The 19,713-nt window shown below is 37.2% G+C and overlaps 2 protein-coding genes across 4 annotated transcripts; both read left to right on the top strand.

The window, feature by feature from the left end:
* Nucleotides 1-446: 446 nt before the first annotated feature.
* On the top strand, nucleotides 447-6,497 carry ptger1a (prostaglandin E receptor 1a (subtype EP1)). Of its 2 annotated transcripts, none has more exons than XM_079376840.1 (3): nucleotides 447-853; nucleotides 2,305-3,206; nucleotides 5,544-6,497. In XM_079376840.1, the coding sequence occupies exons 2-3, from the start codon at nucleotides 2,355-2,357 to the stop codon at nucleotides 5,811-5,813; spliced, it is 1,122 nt and encodes a 373-aa protein (XP_079232966.1). In that variant the 5' UTR covers nucleotides 447-853; nucleotides 2,305-2,354; the 3' UTR covers nucleotides 5,814-6,497. The 2 variants fall into 2 exon arrangements, with proteins under 2 accessions (XP_079232966.1, XP_079232967.1); XM_079376841.1 differs by having other exon boundaries at nucleotides 730-853; nucleotides 2,302-3,206.
* Nucleotides 6,498-7,099: 602 nt separating this feature from the next.
* Nucleotides 7,100-19,144, top strand: LOC306844586 (spermatid perinuclear RNA-binding protein-like). 2 transcript variants are annotated; one of them, XM_079376825.1, is made up of 19 exons: nucleotides 7,100-7,152; nucleotides 7,506-7,677; nucleotides 8,771-8,888; nucleotides 9,131-9,327; nucleotides 9,476-9,641; nucleotides 10,608-10,755; nucleotides 11,549-11,640; nucleotides 11,984-12,079; nucleotides 12,190-12,301; nucleotides 12,396-12,493; nucleotides 13,015-13,114; nucleotides 13,460-13,540; nucleotides 13,709-13,899; nucleotides 14,022-14,156; nucleotides 14,261-14,386; nucleotides 16,039-16,182; nucleotides 16,284-16,374; nucleotides 17,246-17,581; nucleotides 17,658-19,144. In XM_079376825.1, exons 2-19 carry the CDS (start codon nucleotides 7,523-7,525, stop codon nucleotides 17,795-17,797), a joined length of 2,526 nt encoding a protein of 841 aa, XP_079232951.1. In that variant the 5' UTR covers nucleotides 7,100-7,152; nucleotides 7,506-7,522; the 3' UTR covers nucleotides 17,798-19,144. The 2 variants fall into 2 exon arrangements, with proteins under 2 accessions (XP_079232951.1, XP_079232952.1); XM_079376826.1 differs by having other exon boundaries at nucleotides 7,114-7,152; nucleotides 13,463-13,540.
* The last annotated feature ends 569 nt before the right edge of the window (nucleotides 19,145-19,713 follow it).

Genomic DNA, 19,713 nt, shown 5'->3' with positions numbered 1-19,713 from the left:
TTGCCAGGTTGAAAAAAAATTAAGCAAACACAGACACCTGTCTTCAATCGACAAAAATCTGGTTTAGTGGAACATTTGATAGTATGTTCAAGGTCAGGCCTAAGAGAGCAGGGAAAAACGAAATCGCAAATGCTGAATCAGGTATCTGTCTTTATCATAAGAATGACTGAATTAGCATTTAATGCATGAATACCTGTCATTAGCCTAAAGTTACTGTAAGCAGTTGCTCAAACATGATGTGTTAGTTTGTAATAGTGGCTTGTTTGCTTTATTCCTTACGGTTAACCAGTTTTCTTAACAATAAGGTTTTAAATAACAGCCCCATCTTTATATGAGAGAAATGCATCTCTTAGGCCGGTGGTAAGAGTGATTCACACTCACCTAAGAGCAGTGAGCTTCATCAGGGAGGGGTTATATAGTCACCCGCATGTTTCCGTCAGAAACACACTGTACTGAAGCGGCTGCTCTGAGCGCGCGCGTCCGCCGGTGGAACGGACCTCTGTGAATCTGCATTTCGTCATTTAAAACGAGTTATTATCTTATGGGGAACATTTTTTTTTAACCTAGCCGAACCTGCATTACCTTTTTCTTTTATTAAACATGACCAAGCGCTCGTATGGAATATATGGATATGACGATGCACAATTTTTCTTGTACATTCACCAGTTATAATACATAATTTCATTTTTAACTGTAGTAATTTACATTTTTCTTTAGTTAAAAGTAACATTTAGTTTTGTTTATGAAATGATTTTTTAAAAAGTTTTTTTTTACTTTTACGCACGCGGGCATTCTTGTTTTTTTTTTTTTTTTTACATGATGCTTTAATCCCAGTGGATATTCGTTAATGACGGTAAGCAGTTGTATTGGTCTTTACTGAGTTGTAAGTAGATGCTGTGTCACGGGAACCCAACTTTGTTGTAACATGCAATGTATATCTTTTATGGATCAGTGCTTTTAAATGCATCCATGCAACCAACTAAATATGAGTCACTATAAAATGACTCACTGTAGCATTCTTCAGGGGAGATGTTGACTCCAGGACGAAAGCATAACATTGAGGGGTCAAATGCAGGCGAATGAACCTTGAGGAATGTTTTTAAACGATTTGTGGCTGTCAGTAGCCTCTGTCAGAACATGTTTCGCTCAGCTGTAATGTTTGGCGTAGCCCTGAATAGATCTTCCCTATTTTTATTTTTTTTAGATGACAATATGATTGTATGGCAAACAGATATATAAATGTAATTCATCATTCTGAGACAAAATCTAAAATAGTTGCACATGTTTGTTTTAAAGACTGCATGAAATTACTTGGGATAATGATACATTTCCTGTTTGTACAGGAAGTTTGGGTGGGGGTGCTTTTTAAAATGGTCAGTGAAATAAAAATATCCCAATAGAATTCACCATTTAAAAATAAACAATAAAATAAAAATCATAGTGTAAACAATGACAATGTTTCATTACAGGATGGCATAATTGTGCCTATATTTTATCATTTATAACTGTGTATTTCATTAAGTGATATAATGTTAATATGTTAAACTCAGTCAAAATCTGCTTTATTTTTGCCTTAAAATACTGAACACCTCCATAATAATACAGGTGGTATAGAAAATCCACATGATGATCACTGTACACTGAAAAATAAAAAGGTGTAGAAAAAAAATTAATTCAGAAATTACTGGTAAATTTCACAAATGGCAAGTAACACACTGAATTAAAATGTGAATTTTTGAATCAGAAAGACTAAAATAGTATTTTCATGTGAAATGTACTGCAATAATCTACAAAAAATGTTTTGCCTGTCCATAAAACAGAAAATGCAACACAAGATTGTAGGATACATTTTAGAATTTTTCTGTAAAAGCGTACAAACCTTTTTGCTGCATTATATTACTGCACGTATACTGTTCACTGTATGTGGATGATCTAAAAAAATGACATTCTACATTTACTGAAAGTTATCTCTTTCTTGACACAATAATTGATTGGCGTGACAAAACATATTACACAAAATTGGTTCAAAAATGCAGAATTACAGTCTTTATTTCAAAGATTATTAATAGATGGGACTCGCTACATTATACATGCTATGTGATGTGACAATCACACTAATACATTTATATATATTTATCTGGGAATAATGCTTTCTGTATTTTTAAAAATGATTCAAAGTATTCAGTAAGCAATAAAGAGAAAGCTTGTACCTTTAAAATGCACATGGCTATAACTACTCATTTTGATTTCTTGGTGTCTTTCAAATGATCTGTTCTAAGACATATTTCTCCATCCTATCAGCAGCTCTGCATGAAGATGGGAGCCCCGCAGCTAAACACTCCACTGAGTTAGCTATGCATCACTGCAATTCATCAGACGCTGCGCCACTCAGCCCATTTTCCAATGACAGTCAATGGGAAGGACAGCCGACCTCTCCATCACTTACCGACTCTGAGAATGTCACCTCAGAGAGACCGATCCTGAGTGGCCCTATAGCTGCGATGCTCTCGATGACCCTGGGGATCCTGTCTAACATTGTGGCTTTATTCATCCTGGCAAACACATATGCCCGTCTACGTCGACGATCCAAAGCATTTCTCCTGTTCGCCAGCTCTTTGGTGGCCACCGACTTTGTGGGGCATGTCATACCTGGTGCAATAGTCATGAGGCTGTATCTTTCTGGAGGTGTACCCGCTGAAGAATACAACCGGGCGGACCCATTATGCCAGTTTCTAGGAGGCAGCATGGTGTTTTTCGGACTGTGTCCGCTCTTTCTTGGTTGCGCCATGGCAGCTGAGAGGTGTTTAGGGGTGACAAAGCCACTGCTCCATGCATCTCTGGTTACAACTACAAGGACTAAGCTCTCTCTTTCTGTTATCTGGTTAGCAGCTCTTTGTGTTGCTCTTCTGCCCTGCTTTCAGCTGGGTTCATACACCTACCAGTATCCTGGAACCTGGTGTTTCATTAAAGTGCTGGAGGACACAGAGAAGGCAGACGTGGCCTTTGTTATGTTGTTCTCAGGACTGGGGTTGGCATCCCTTGCTGTTGCTTTGGTCTGTAACACCATAAGTGGACTGACGCTAGTGTTAGCGAGGATACGAAAGAAACCCTGTAACCATCGATCAGCTAGATCCCATGATATTGAGATGGTGGTGCAACTTGTAGGCATAATGGTCACATCTTGTATCTGCTGGAGCCCTCTTCTGGTGAGTATGAGCAGTTGCAATAATTCAACAGCAGGTCAGTGGGGTTAGGAGCCCCATCATGAAAATGGGCCCAATATTAAAACCATAAAACCACTTCAAACATGAAAACAGTCTGGAAAGAAATAAAGAAACCTCACTAAAATAACACCAAGCACAATAACATAAATTATACAACTAATAAAGACTCTATAGGAAGTAGATCTTTAGTAGACAAGTTTGGTTAATTTATAGAGTAATTGACTACATTTTCACTCAGATTGTTTGATTTTTTTCATGTTTACAGTCTTTGAAATTGTTGCCCAGATATTCTTGAAAAAACGTGTCAAGACTTTTGCAACAAAGTGCTTTTTCTGCCATCCAAACGTGCTTAAAACAAGAAGAAAAGAAAGCATCTCAAATAGCCACAAAGCTATCGTTTCTTTGACCTATTTGTGAATTTCCAACAACTTGAGCACTTTTGAGGAAGGGATGAATCAGTGGAAAATGTGGTACTCCATATAAATGAAAAGTTTAAACAAATGAACAGAAGCCCATTTATGCCACAGAGTAAACAAAATTACAAAGCTAATTGCAGTTTTATATATTAGCTGCAACTTTATATTTCACATTGTGATGCTATATTTTTATTTCTTATTTTCAAATTTATTTTATGATTTATTTAAAAAAAAAGAAATTCCTATGAGGCAGAAACGGCTTTCAGTGTCTAAATGTTATTATCATTATTATTATTTTTAATTTTTTAAATGAAGCACTTAACTTAAGTTATCAAAGCTTTTTTGGACAGTTTATAACAAAACGACAGAATAGTATACGTATACAGTGGGGGGGAAAATTATTTGATCCTCTGCTGATTTTGTATGTTTGCCCACTGACAAAGAAATGATCAGTCTATAATTTTAATGGTAGGTTTATTTGAACAGTGAGAGACAGAATAACAAAAAATAAATAAAAAATCCAGAAAAACGCATTTCAAAAAAGTTAGAAATTGATTTGCATTTTATTGAGTCAAATAAGCATTTGACCCCTTCGCAAAACATGAATTGGTGAAACTTGGTGGTAAAACCCTTGTTGGTAATCACAGAGGTCAGATGTTTCTTGTTGGTGGCCACCAGGTTTGCACACATCTCAGAAGGGATTTTGTCCCACTCCTCTTTGCAGATCCTCTCCAAGTCATTAAGGTTTCGAGGCTGACATTTGGCAACTTGACTCTTCAGCTCCCTCCACAGATTTTGTCTGGGATTAAGGTCTAGAGACTGGCTAGGCCACTCCAGGACCTTTATGTGCTTCTTCTTGAGCCACTCCTTTGTTGGCCCTGATGGTGCATTGGCCCCTCCATCGTTCCTTTGAATGCTGTGCAGTTGTCCTGTCCCCTTAGCAGAAAAACACCCCCAAAGCATAATGTTTCCACCTCCATGTTTGACGGTGGGGATGTTGTTCTTGGGGTCATAGGCAGCATTCCTCCTCCAAACACGGAGAGTTGAGTTGATGCCAAAGAGCTGTATTTTGGTCTCATCTGACCACAACACTTTCACCCAGTTCTCCTCTGAATCATCAGCAAACTTCAGATGGACCTGTACATGTGCTTTCTTGAGCTGGGGGACCTTGCAGCAGGATTTCAGTCCTTCACGGCGTGGTGTGTTACCAATTGTTTTCTTGGTGACTATGGTCCCAGCTGTCTTGAGATCATTGACAAGATCCTCCCGTGTAGTTCTGGGCTGATTCCTCACCGTTCTCATGATCATTGAAACTCCACGAGGTGAGATCTTGCATGGAGCCCCAGACCGAGGGAGATTGACAGTTATTTTGTGTTTCTTCCATTTGCGAATAATCGTACCAACTGTTGTCACCTTCTCACCAAGCTACTTGTCGATGGTCTTGCAGCCCATTCCAGCCTTGTGTAGGTCTACAATCTTGTCCCTGACATCCTTGGACAGCTCTTTGGTCTTGGCCATGGTGGAGAGTTTGGAATCTGATTGATTGATTGCTTCTGTGTACAGGTGTCTTTTATACACGTAACAAACTCCCTTTAAGAGAGTGCTCCTAATCTCAGCTCCTTACCTGTTTAAAAGACACCTGGGACCCAGAAATCTTGCTGATTGATTGGGGATCAAATACTTATTTGACTCATAAAAATGCAAAGCAATGGATTTTTTTTTGTTGTTGTTGTTGTTATTCTATCTCTTACTGTTCAAATAAACCTACCATTAAAATTATAGACTCATCATTTCTTTGTCAGTGGGGAAACGTACAAAATCAGCAGACTGGACTATGGATTTCTAAGACCTGGATATTTTGTCATAATCCTTATGGTGTTTTGTCTTTGTCTCTTAACTTCAGATTATTGGCCTAATTACAGTGAAACAGTCATACGAGGGCTCTATTGGAGATGACCTTGCCACCTTTAAGACCCTAATGATAATGGGGGTGCGGATAGCGTCCTGGAACCAGATACTGGACCCATGGGTCTACATTCTTCTTCGTCGTTCCGTCCTCCAAAAGATTTACTTCATCACCAAACGTCCAACAGACTTTAAGGAAAGCACTTTTCGCTGCTGGGAGATCCATTCCTTCCCCAGCTCTGAGAAGAATCCTGTCAGTAGAGTGTGAATCTGAGTGTGCATTAATAACAACAGGAGGCCTTCTCGGTGTCACAGAGGATCTCACTGGGAATGTACAGAATGTACTGCACTCTCTATGTTAAGAATGTAATTATTTAAGCAAATTTGCACAAAGATAAATAAAGCATGAGATGAACATTCCTATTACTCCCTGTGAAGCACTAATAATAAGGATTTGGCTGGAAACTTTCATGCCTGTGAAAGAGAGAACAGCAATCATTTCCTGTCTTGGGTCCTCAATACAGAAAATACACTGGTGTTAGTAAATGAGGCATTAATTCGGCCAGTGTTGTAGCTTTAGGTCTGGGACAGTGTTTTTATGTGTCCCTAGTTGTTCCCCATTTTTTGGCACAAAAAATATTTTAATCTTTGTTTTACTGGAAAGAAATGTTCACCTAATCAGGTTTTAAACAGCATGATCATCAACAATATATTAACTGTGAGGTAAACTCATATTTTTTGTGGTGAACGTTATTTCCCCTCACAGAAGGGGAAGACAGTTTTCCCTTATTTTTGTCTTGTATATATGTTACTGTGCAAAAATGCTCATGTGAATAATAATCTTCATATTATTGTATAATTTATTTCTTTTGTTGTTCCAATTTTCTGGAGTCTTTTAATGTTGTTATTTTACATTGAAAAGCATTATAATAAAACAAAACAAGCTTATTGTATTTGAATTTCATTTTTGTTGCTATATATGAAATCAGTTTTTGTTGTTTATTTATTATTCACTTCGTTACTGATTTGATGCATTAAGCTCAATAAACAAACTGAATATTCCAAAAGCCAGAATAATGATAGAGTAGTAGCCTACTGTTAATGATCACTGGTTAATAATTTGGTTAAGACTTATTCAACATGTTGTAATGTACGAGGTAAGCTGTCATTAAATAGTTTAATACAAGCTTTTCTGATCAATTTAAACAGTTGTTTGACACAAAAACAGTTTAGCCTACCATAATAGCCTACCAGACCATTGTATAGTAGGCTAATTGTAACTGACCAATTTGAATAATAATGTGACAACCTACCCGAAACAAAACATAAAAAATAATAAACATGAAAATGCACTGCATAATAGAAATGACCAATCAATTGTTCCTGCAGGGTGTGTATGCATTTGTTTTTCTCAAGGTGGAAAAAAAAAGTTTTTTTTTATTTTTTTTATTGCAATAATAAACAATAAAGATTACAGTACGTACAAAACAAATCCCAATAAATGGAGTTCCTCGTGTCTCCGCTAGGCGAGACGAAATTTGAGTGCGCATGCGCCGCGGGGTCAGCGCATGGCCTGGAAGTGGAGCTTTTTACGCTTCCATTGAATGGTGAGTACAACAAATTTGTTTAGCTATGTAAAAAAAAAATACATGGACACGCGATATTAAAGATGTCTAACGTTACAGAGTTTGGTTGTACTAGCAGCTGTGCCGGTAAAATATGAATCGTTGTTTTCGCGTAAATCGTTAATTTGACTGACTCGCGTGCTTCGCCGATATTTGGTGTTTTGTACAGACACGATAGATGCTTTATTTGGACAATATGTTTAAATTTTCGCAGCTTTATGAAGTTTGAGTTTTAATGAGAAGTCCGCCGGGACTGGTTTGTTAACTCGTTGACTCCATGAGTGTTTTGAATCGTTTATTTACTATGAACGTTGTGCGACTTGCGTAACTTACAGGTGATTGTTTGAAGAAAATGGCTCAAATGGGGAATTTTCCGAGGCGGAGGGAAGGACCTCTTCCTCCTCGACCACCACCTGCCTGGGACGAGCACCAGGCCTATGAGGAGCTGCTGTACTGGGATAATCTCATGCAGGAGGGTTACCGCCTCCACCCGCAGGACTACGACCGGTAAAACACCTCATGCTTCAAAGATGTAATGTTGGGAATGCTCTAAACAAGAGCTGATAAAATGTAAAAACTGTAGCTTGAATGCAATGTAAGTCGCTTTGGATAAAAGCGTATGCTAAATGCATAAATGTAAATGTAAACAGGTCTCCCATGGCCATGAAGAAATCCTGTATGTGGAAAATGTGTAATTGTGATTTCAAGGATTGGAAAAATATCAAAATCTTTTATTATTGTAGTGAATTGGGGAGAAAAAGGCTAGATATTTATTTTTTATGCTGGTTCAATTATACCTTCTTTACCCAAGTTTCATGGATAAATGTCTTGGAAATGTAATGAATAAAAGATGGGGACCCTGTTTAAATGAACATTCTTTCATATGTTGGATATGCTGCTTAAATTTATGTATATAACAGATGTGCCCAAACTTTTTAATACAAAGGGCCAAAAATCAAACTTGATTGAGGGGCATAGATAAAAAGTAAATGTCATTATCCAGCTATATTACAATGTATTAAATACGTTTTTTTTTATATATATATTATAGTGCTGGGCTAGCACGATTAATTGCATCCAAAATGTTTTTTTTTGTTTACATAATGTGTGTACTGTGTATATTTATTATACATAAATACACATGCATGTATATATTTAAGAAAAATGTTATGTTTATTATACATTTATAAATTATATGAATATAAATATAAACATTAATACGTGTAAATGTTTTCAAAATGTATACTGTGTGTATCTTTATATATACATAATAAATATACACAGTACACACGCATGTATTATATAAACAGAACATTTTGGATGCGATTAATCGTTGACCAGCACTAATGTTTTCATTGTAAATGATTTTTTTAATCAAATTCAATGTTTTACATTTCAATGAAACTAGAAAAATGTTAACAAAAATCTAAAATGAATATATGCTTCAATGGCATGCTTTTTCCCCCTTATTTTTCCCTCCTGTTGTAATATGTACATTGTGGGCCAAATCAAAGGTCATTAAAGGCCAACATTGGCCCACAGTCCCGGTTTGGGCATGTCTGGTATATAAAGATGCAGTGAAACTAAATTCTTGTTGCAGGTATGAAGAGTTGCGTTATTGGTATGACTGCTTGTGTTATGAAGAAGACCTCAGGCAGTACAACCAATATGTTGTTGAGTACAGGAAGTGGGAAGAGGAGAATCTGCACCCAGAGGACGTATGTTACTCTGAATATTACATTTTCAATGCAAATTTGTTTTCTCTCTGTCTCTCTCTCTGTCTCTGTCTCTCACTGGGAAACTAGTTAAAGTAGATTAAACTGCTAATGTTTGTACCCATCACTGTTTTCCTAAAGTAACGGAAGACCGTGATGAGAACACATGCACAGAGAAAGTGCAAACTGCAAAGGCAACATTTTGAATCAAGTGTCATAAATTCAGCTCTTGTTTTACTCTACAGCTTCCGCCAATGAGACCACCGCCTCAGCGAACGTTTGTGAATGAGGATCGCTATATAAAGGCCAAGCACACCACTGTGTACCCATCAGCAGAGCAGCTGGATGCAGTGCAGATCATGGTGTCTAATGTGGAGTGTGCCGTGAAGTCTGTCTCTGATTGGTTAAATGAGAAAGAGAGTAGTGCCACCGATGCTGGAAGGTATGGGTGTTGATTAGAGAAGTCATCTGCACTAATGTATTTAGTTTAAAACTGAGCTTTTTGTTTTAAGCAGTCACTGGGTAATTTATATTACAGTTTCGGTGGAAGTATAACTTCTTGCTCAGAGTCTGTGCTGTTCTCTCTGCAGTGCATCCCCTCAAAGTAAACTGCGTGGTGTTTTGAGAGTGGGCCTGGTGGCTAAAGGACTCCTGCTGAAAGATGACTTGGAGTTAGAGTTGGTGCTGCTCTCCAGGGATGTGCCTACCAGCTCTCTGCTCAGGCTGATCTCTGGAAAACTCTCGGAATTCATAAAGGTTTTTCTCACCCTTTTTTATTTTAGTCATTTGTATTGTTATAGAATATAGAAAGTTTTATTATAGAATTTCAGTTGTGTATTTTTCTCATTGATTGGGCCTTATTCGAGAAGCATAATGCAAATGTATGCAAATGAAAACAGCTTTGTGTTTTGCTAAATGCATGAAGCAGGAAATTGGCATCTTTATGCAGAATGTATTTTAATGTAGAAAAAAATTCAAGAGAGAAGAGAACACTAGTTTATTGGTATTTGAAAGCGTTATAAAATTGGCTAATATTTCTAACAAACAAAAATGTCAGTAATAAACTACTGAAAAGTTTGTCAAGTGTTTTTTTTTTTTTTGAGAATTAATCCTTTTTTCAAGCAAGGATGCATTTAAATTGATCCATGGACAATAAGACATTTTATAATATTGCAAAATGTTTATTTCAAATGTTTTGAACTTTGTTCATTAACAAAGCTTCCACAAAAAATTATCTAGCACAACTGTTTTCAATACTGACAGCAATAAGAAACTTGAGTGCCAAATCAACATATTAGAATAATTTGAGGGATTATTTGACTCTGGCACCTGAGACAATAGACCTTATTAGTGCCATATTTAATTTTTGACAGAAACGACATGGAGGCTATGAGGGATAGAAGTGCAGTGTATTCATGGATTGTACTGTTTAACAACATACAGATCATTCTGTTGACACAACATCTTTCAGAAATAAAACTATTGGTAGACAAATGCTTCATAAAGTATACTATGAAATTTATACAGTGTACATTGTAAAGACTTTTCATATATATTTAATATGACATCTAACCTGGCCTAAGGTTTTTGAAATTCAGCTTTGCTGTCACAGAAATAAATTACATTTCAAAATGTAAATTGGCTTGGTCATTATTTACCAGGTAATATTAATGAAAAACTAAACTGATATGCAATTTCTCCTCTCGCTTTCTTCAATGAAAGGATGTTACTGAGGAGAAATACGTCATCACTCCATCTATCCAAGATGCTGCTATTATTGTTACTAGCCCGACGGAGCGCAGTCTGAAACTGAGCATCCATCTGACCTCAGCCGTGGTCAGGGATCAGGTTGAAAAAGAGGCATCTGGAGGTATGATCTCACTCTTTTGCATTTTCGGACCTAAAAGACCTTCAGTACATCAGAGGAATGAAAATAAAAGTTCTGCTGCATCAAATGAGTGGTGGTTCCTTCTGAGCCAAATACTGGGTGCTTTCAGCATTTTAAACGTTGCAAGTATTTTCTTCGCATTTTACTGTTGAACGTTGAAATTTCCGAACGTCACCTCTAAAGCGATACGAAGGGTTTGCATTGCAGCAAAAATGAACCTGTAGACTTATATTTTACCATGTGATTGGTATTATGCTTATAATTTGTACAATAAGAGTTTCTTTTTTTAACTGTTTCAGATAAGTGCATTTAGCTTAATTTTATGCAACATTAATTTTTGTGCTTAAGGAGTGATCTGTTCATCTAGAACAGATTTCACTTGTATTTTGCTGCAGTATTTACCCTGTACACAACCTATTTCATTTAAATTAAGGTATTGCTTTTGTTGCCTGTGGTTGCAAATTGACTTTCTCAACCAAGCCTTCTAGTTTGTCAATTTTAGGGGAGCTGGACTTTTGACCAACTGGAAACTCTCTGTCTCGGAAGGGGGGGGCGCAGTTGGCCTACAGAAGAGGAGGGTGAAATGTCTATAGAAGTAGAGTAATTTAAAGAAGATTAATCACTGTTCAAACAGACTAAGGTTTGTGTTAGATCGAACAGTTCCCCCTCTTCCTCTTGCTTGTGGGCATGGGAACACTGCGTCTGCCCCCTGGCCAGATGACAGAACCCCCCTTGGTCAAACTGTACCTTGTCTTCTTACTCCATTCGTCACTAGAACCGTGCGCGGAAAGCTCTCCGCAGGACGCTCTGGACAGGCAGAAATGCCTGGCTTCTCTGGCGTCTCTCCGCCAGGCCAAGTGGTTCCAGGTTTGCATCCCGTCTTTATTTGTCTAAAAGTCGACTTGTAACTTAATCTGACCTTTGACCTGGGGAAAATACATATTTGCACATTGAGCTTCTCTGAAAAATGTTTAAGGCTGTTTGAATTCTGAAACGTCTATAAATGCTTTAAACTGCATTGCGTATAACCTGTTTCCGTTTAAATGTCAGATGTATCTTTCCCAGGTTGCAATTTGTTCGTTATTGGTCAGAACCTATAATTTGGCCAGATTGATCTGCTTCATACAAAACGTCCTCTAAAAAGCATCTAGAAGTTCTTTGAAGATGCATGATAAAGTCTTGACTGGTTTGCTGTTTGTTGGGTTAACAGGCTAAAGTGTCCGGGCTTGAGTCGTGTGTCATCGTGATTCGGATCTTGCGGGACTTGTGTACCCGTGTTTCAACGTGGGCCCCTCTCAAAGGATGGGTGAGTCCACCTGAAAAAAATACATATCTTTACAATGAGACATTTACAAGTCTTTTTAGAGAGATATTTGTAGGTCACTTTTCTGTGTATATCTCTTTAATTCTATCTAGTTTCTTGAGCTGCTCTGTCAGAAGGCTATTTCAACCAGCGAGAGGCTGCTGGGACCTGGAGAGGCGTTCCGGAGAGTTCTGGAGTGTCTTGCATCAGGGATACTAATGGAGGGTAAAGACTGAAACAAAGCATTGTCTCTGTTTCTGAGTGACTGAGCATATTTTGATGTTTTGAGTCATCTACTGTGCATGACTCCTCTCGACAGATGGTCCAGGCATTTCTGATCCCTGTGAGCGAGACAGCACTGATGCTGGCGCCCATCTTACACCGCAACAGAGAGAAGACATTACCCAGAGTGCACAGGTTACTTGTAGTTTGACTTTATTTTAGAGTGTATTGGTCTAGAAACCATACAAATGAAAATGGTAATTATTTACTTGACCCAGTGTCAATCTAAACCCATATGGTGGAACACAATGAAAATTTCATGCAGCTGTTTTCCATAACATAACTGTTCATTGTGAATATGTATGTCAATACTCAAAAAAAAGTGACCGAAGAGAGATATATACATTTATTATTTGCACTCAAATCTTTTCGAATATGCAGAACAAAAATGAGATATCAGGACATCTGTGGTAATCAGCGTACAGTGCTTTCTTTTTCTTTCTGTTCCTCACACAAAGCTCTTTTAAATACTACGGTAAAAACTCTCTTTGTGAACATTTCTCTTTTTTTGATGATGGGAATAAAAAAAAATACTGCAACATGAGAGTAAATGACTAAGGCCAGATAAGATGGTTATTACAGCTGATGCATTTACAACCTTGGAGAAACCCCATTTAGATCTTTTACAGTTTTTGTTGCTTTCCTCTCACCTCTAGTTTGCCTTAAGACTGTCAGCTTTTGGGCAGCTTTACAAAGTTCTTGGAATGGACCGCCTCAATTCCAAAGCTTCTAGAATGCTCAGCGAACAAAACAGAGGTACCAAAGTGACTTTCTAGTGTTCAAAAACAGTTTAAACGGTTTTCCCCTAATAAAACAAGTAGGCTATGTTTGCTTTTGTATCTTTAAAGCTTCTCTTGTAAATGACACCTATTAGGATTGCTTGTATGAAACCTGCTGTAGTTCAAATAGTAATTTTCTAGGGTTGATCCAGTTGCTAAACACTGAATAGGCATTGAATGTTGGACTTTTGCATTTTGAATGCTAATATGTCTACATAGTATCATGTTGTTTTATTTCAGAAGAACAAAGAAAACCATGTTTTCTGTGTCTGTTAACCTATTATCATGCCACATTTCTCCCTTTCATTTAATTAAATTGCAGTAGCTGATATTCCAGCAAAGAGGCCAAGGGAAGTTTATGATGCAGGTGATCTGGAAATGAAGCCAAAGTTTCCGAGAAAAGGTATGCATCTCAATTTCAGACTGTTTTTCATCATCCTCTTATGTTACCCTGCATTAATTTAATATTTATTGTGTGTTAGAAAAATACAGCATACCTCATCTAATGAAATATGTATTATATACAAAGTCAGCCGTATTGTTTTTTTTCATAACACCTGTTTTCTCCTAGCAGAAAGACGCGAACCAGCAAATGCCCTGATGAAGCTGAACCAGCTACGGCCAGGAACCCTCTACAGATTGGCATCACAGACTGGGCCTGAACATGAACCTCAGTTCACAATGGCTGTAGAGGTGGATGGGGTAACTTATGAGGCTACAGGCCCCTCCAAACGCAGCGCCAAGCTTCATGTTGCCCAGAAAGTGAGTCTTAATTTTGAAAGAAACTTTGCATTCTAGATGCCATATGTAGCTGTTACACAGGGAACAGTTTCCAGGGTTGTTGTGTGAATTTCAGTTGTCTATGCCATGTCCACGACACACAGGTTCTGCAAGCATTAGGTGTGCCCTTGCTGTCGGAGACCAAGCCTGCGGATGAAAATAAGAGCCAGTCTGTTGCCGTGCCTGCGGTCACCGGGTCCGATGAAACCACTCCCACAGGGTCTGATGACGGAAATGAGGTTAGCATCCAAAGATTGATCCTCCTTGAATAGCTTTGAGGTTTGATGCCTGTGTAGATTGTAGGAAATTGGTTTGGGATGATTGGTTCCTCTTCATCTTGCAGTGTGGCCCCATCCTCACCAAACATGGCAAGAATCCCGTCATGGAGCTCAACGAGAAGCGGAGAAGTCTGAAATATGAACTAACCTCTGTCAAGGGACGATTCAATGACAAGACCTTCACCATTGAGGTTAGACGTGTTGACTAAAGCTGGTTTATTTTGAGCTAGTGTACTTTAAATGTCACGATGAAAATTCATGCAAATGTTCCCCGTCACAGTGATGCCAATATCACTCTCAGCTGGAGTCCTTTAACACTGTTCTGAGTTGTACTGTGGCATGGGCATGAGGGACAGCAAATCGATCATAACATTTTCCGGTTTCTGCTTTGAACATTTCATTTTTAGTTTTCTGACGTTTTCTGAAGGCAGGGTGGCACCTAGTGAGGAAACAATGGGTACACTGCATAGTGACTGAGGCAAACAAATGTTTCACTGTTTTCACAAAAACATCTATTAATAAAAATGCTTTCAATGCTAATAAATATTTCTTAAGCATCAAATCAGCATACTAGAATGATTTCTGAAGGCTTGTGTGACACTGAAGACTGAAAATCCATTTTTGATTAATTGCCCAATTATTGTAAAATCCAAATACCGATTTTGTTACTTTTTACATGAGCAGTGTGCCTGTGACGAGGGTCAATAGAGGCTACAGGAGTCCAACCCAAAATCACGTAGAATGACCAGGAATAAAATCACATCAGCCTGATATACATTGGAGACTTTTTTTTTTTTTTTTTTTTTTTTTTTTTCAGCTGCTCACAAACAGAAAAAGCAATCAACATATGTACACCCTCAATTATTTTCTAAAGAAATAACACTAAAGAAACTATCATCAAAACAAATACTAGCAGTAATTCATCAACAGTAGATCAGCACCATTCGCTCATCATAAATGTATAGTAATCCGTTATTAAAACGGACCTTCTTTCTTTTCTCTAGGAACCTGGTCAAAGTCAACATGAGCAACTCAACAGTAAATAATGGTTATATGAATAAATTGTTTCAATGATATCCATGTTTCATGCGTCTTTTTTTAACATATTCTATTATTAGGGGTACACTGATATTCTAGGCTCTCTTTTGACGTCTGTGTTTCAAACATAAAACAGTTTTTGTGCAGAGGAACATTTTAAAGCCCTATTGAATGTGATTGATTGTTTGAGGTTCAACTGTGGTTACAACAGATCTGACTAGCCATAACAACATCACTGATAGTAAGGAAAATGTCTTAAGGCGTATATCCTGAATATATCGTCTGAGCAAGTAAGTAGCATGTCTGCCATCACAATAGCCAGAACTTTGATGTAAATATACGAGGACAAATAAAAAAAAAGTTTCTGAGCAATCCATGAACCCGACAGCTCTTTATATGAATTATTGAGGACATCAGTAATGTTAGTTCTGCTTCCCATTTTTATTTATCATATGAAGTTGTAGGTGTTGTAGCATGTGTTCATTTTGCTGATATGCTGTCACTTCAATTAAAAAACTTGAATAAAAATACTATCCATTTGTTTGCATTCACTTTTGGAAAAAGTGTATTGCGGCTACAACACCAATATTCTGTCTGTCTTCGTATTCCTGTGAGTCATACAAATTCAACCTGCGTCATTGACAGCAACTGTTTTTTTCTGTTGCCCTCAATCCTGTTTCTAATGGTGACTTACTTGAATAAGCATTAGACGGTGCTGCTGTTTAAATCTACTGTTTTCCTGCAGTTGTTCTCGCTTCAAATATAATAGTTTATTGTTCTCATGTGCATGTGTGGTTTCTTTCAGGTGGAGGTTGATGGGCAGAAATTCCAGGGCTCTGGATCAAATAAGAAATTAGCTAAAGCCAACGCAGCCCTTGCAGCATTAGAACGGCTTTTTCCAGAAGGTTCTCCTGCAGACCCACTCAAGAAAAAGAGATTTCCTCCTATGGTAAAGGCGATGTGTTATTCTGGAATTTCTCTTGGTCTCTTTCTTTTCTAATATTGTTTTCGTCTTTGGTCTAAAACGTTGTTGTTGTTTTTTTTCTTTAGGGCTATGGTATGGCTGGAGTATCTTACAATGCAGGCAATCGAGGAAGAGGCAGAGGTAGAGGCAGAGGATTCAACATTGGCAAGTTTGCAGGTAAACTAACATGAAAGGCATAATCCTCATCTTTCTCATTTAGCATCACCGTTTTGATTTCCATGGTTTGATTATCACTTGAATGCTAAGGAAGCAGAGAAAATGCTTACATGCACAAAGAAAGTGCTTTTTAAGACTGGGCAAAAATATTATTTTGGATACTAATGTTTAATTCTTACTCATATTTTACATATGATTTTTAGGCATGGAAAAGTCATTCATAAAGTCGTCCAAAAATCCAAACATTTCACAATTTCTGTATTGATAAATTTTCTGGTTTTGTGCCGGTCTAGAAATTGTACTTATCTGTGAAACTTCTATAAAATGATTTTTAAAAACCTAAGTAGAAAAATCTGTTTGACAAACCGCCTTTTAGTATATAATTTCTATATATTTATACAGTTCAAATGTTTGGGTCAATAAGTGTTTTTATTTTAAAAAAAATATATATTTTTTTTATAGAAATAACTACTTTTATTCAGCAAGGATGCTTTAAATTTGTCAAAACAGAGTAAAAACATTTATCATGTTACAAAATATTTCCATTTCAATCAAATGCTGTTCTTTTGAACTTTCTATTTAGCAGAGACTCCTGGAAAAAAAAAAATATTAAGCAGAAAAACTGTTTTCAATACTGATAATAAAAAATGTTTGAATGAGCACAAAATCAGCATTTTAGAATAATTTCTTGTGCATCACATAAAGTTCAGCTTTGCCATCACAGGAAAAAAAATCTAAGCTCTAGTGGAGATTACTAAATGTAGATTACAAAGACATTTGTCAACTATTATCCAGAAAGAAATGCATGTTACTTATTTTTGTAATGTGGATGTCATCTTATCTTTTCATCTCTCTCCGTTTGTCTCCCCAGGCTCCACCACTACTGCTGGATTAACCCCAGCCCAGACTGTTACCAACTCCAGCACACCTATGAATCCACAGGAAGACCCGTCTGCAACCTCCACCGTCAGCACGGCCACCTACCAGGCTGTTCCACCGCCAATGACTGGCTATTATAATCAGTACACCCAATCCTATTCACAATTCAAAAATCCCGTCAATCAGGGCCAGGGCCAGAATCAGACTCAAACTCAAACCCAGAGCAAAACAACAAATCAACAAGCACCTCTTGTTGGACCAGACTACGGCTATGGATATCAAGGGCCTGGCATGGGAATGGGAGGACCACCCGATTTCAGTTATGCAGGTGAGTTTGAATGCTGTGTAGTACTTTGTTTTTAAGCCACAACTATCTGAAACTCATCAAACTGATATTTTAACAGCATACAGTGGACCACCTGGTACAGCAACGTTCGGGCCACCTGGAACAACAAATCAGAGCTATAGCTTCACCCAGAGCGCCTACCCCAACCTGGGCGGCTACACAAGTGGAGCCACTAGCACAGACTTCACATACAGATAAACAATGCGTTTGGTCTCCCTGCTCTGAAATGTACAGATGTCTCATTCAAACAATTCTATAGCCTACAGTGTCCTCTGAGTTGAAACTAAACCTTTTGAGATTTTATACTGTTTTGTGTTCATTTTGCCATTTGAACTGCTCCTCAGTAACAGAATTAGCATGGTTTTGATTCACCACTAGTTTCAGGAAATAATACATCAGGATGGAAGTTGCTTTCTGTCTGTGCCTAAATAGTTGATGTGACTCAAATGGAAATTGTCTCACATAATTCTGTTTTTCCCAAAGGTATATTTATGATCATCCTCTTGTTTTGCTTCTAAATTTTTTTTAGCTTTTTTTTTTGACAGAGTGGACAATGAACGAAGACTTTGATGTTTACTTCTCTGAAGCCACTTCAGCTGTTTCTTGTTTGGACTTTTAAGAGATTTGAGTTACTCAGTTTAATCTTGGTATCGTCTTTTATGTAGAATGTAGCTATTTGCTGTTAAATAGGCCAGTGCAGGAGGTTTTGTGTTCTCTGGGGTGGGCGTTAAATGTCATATCTTTGACCTGTGCAAAAATATAAAATATTTTTTTTTCTATTTTTAATTGCTTTCCTGATTCTTTTTACATTACTTTACCCTATAAAGCCCACTGTATCATATTTGATTTGCAAAGGTCTCTTTAATTTTTAACAATCTAAACTTTGCTGAAAAACCTGTTGTAGTGTTTAAGTAAAAGGCCTTTCTGTATAATTGTAAAAAATGTCCCCCTTCAGGTTGTGGTACATGTGACCTTTTTGCTGTGAAATCTTTACTGTGTAGAATAGTGTTTATATTGTTAGTAATTTGAAGATGAACACTTACTGAACTTAAGCAACTTGAGTTTACTTGTTTATCCATACATCATTTTACATATTGAAATATGAATATCATAGGCTTTTGAGAAATATTTTAATTGTACATCTACCAGTCATCATTGTCCTGTATTGTATTATTTTTGTACCACAAAAACTACAGCTTTGATCACAAAACTAAGCATTTAGATGTATTTCAAAGACATTGCTGTTAGATTAACACCTGATATTTATGTGCAGTTTGTGTAAATAGTCTGTTAAACTGTTCTCATGGTTTTACATTACAGTATAAGTGTTCATTTTGTCCATATAAATATCAGCAATTGCACAAACGTTTTTTTATATATATATATATAGGTGTGGGGGGGGGGGGGTCTTTTTCAAGTATGAGCTCAATATTCTCACTATATCATACCATGTGACCCATAAAAGCCTAATATATTGGATATTTGATATTTTGGCTATTCAAAAACGCATATATAAAAATAAAGTTAGGTGTGAGATGAGTTTTTAAAATGAAAAGTCGCAGTGTGACATTCAATTTTTATTTTATTGTTAACTCTTATGTACTGAGAAAAAAAAAAATAGACCCCTTTCTAATCATCCGATTCTGCCATTCCAGTCATTTCTATGAGGACTGCTATTAATGCTTTGGCATAAAATGACATTCTAGAGAATTCTTTCAACTTTGGGGAGGCCTCTGTTCTATTACAAAAAAAGATTTACTGAGTCTGTCATGGAGTAACTTGACTGACCTGCACAAAACTTGAACACTGATCACCTTTAGCATGAATTTGAACGCTGACCAAACATCTGTGCCAGACCTCACTGATACTCTCAGTTTCCTCAAGCCTCAAACACTGACATGAACTAAAAGTCACAAACCTGATTTCTTAATGGCTGAACTGTTTATACATCTATCATTTGATATTTGATTTAACAGTAATTTGGGCCTGTAGTTGTTTTACAGACATCTAAACAGAGGCAGAACAGAAAGAACAGAAGAGAAGTAAAAAGGTTGAACGTTAGTCATACTAGGAGTGTTTGAAACAAATGCACTTGGTCACATGCATCTGTGGTC

This window comes from Barbus barbus (assembly GCF_936440315.1).
Source record: "Barbus barbus genome assembly, chromosome: 25".
NCBI classification, from domain to species: Eukaryota; Metazoa; Chordata; class Actinopteri; order Cypriniformes; family Cyprinidae; genus Barbus; species Barbus barbus.
Note: the sequence above shows the minus strand (reverse complement) of the source record. Positions and strands in the feature narration are given on the sequence as shown.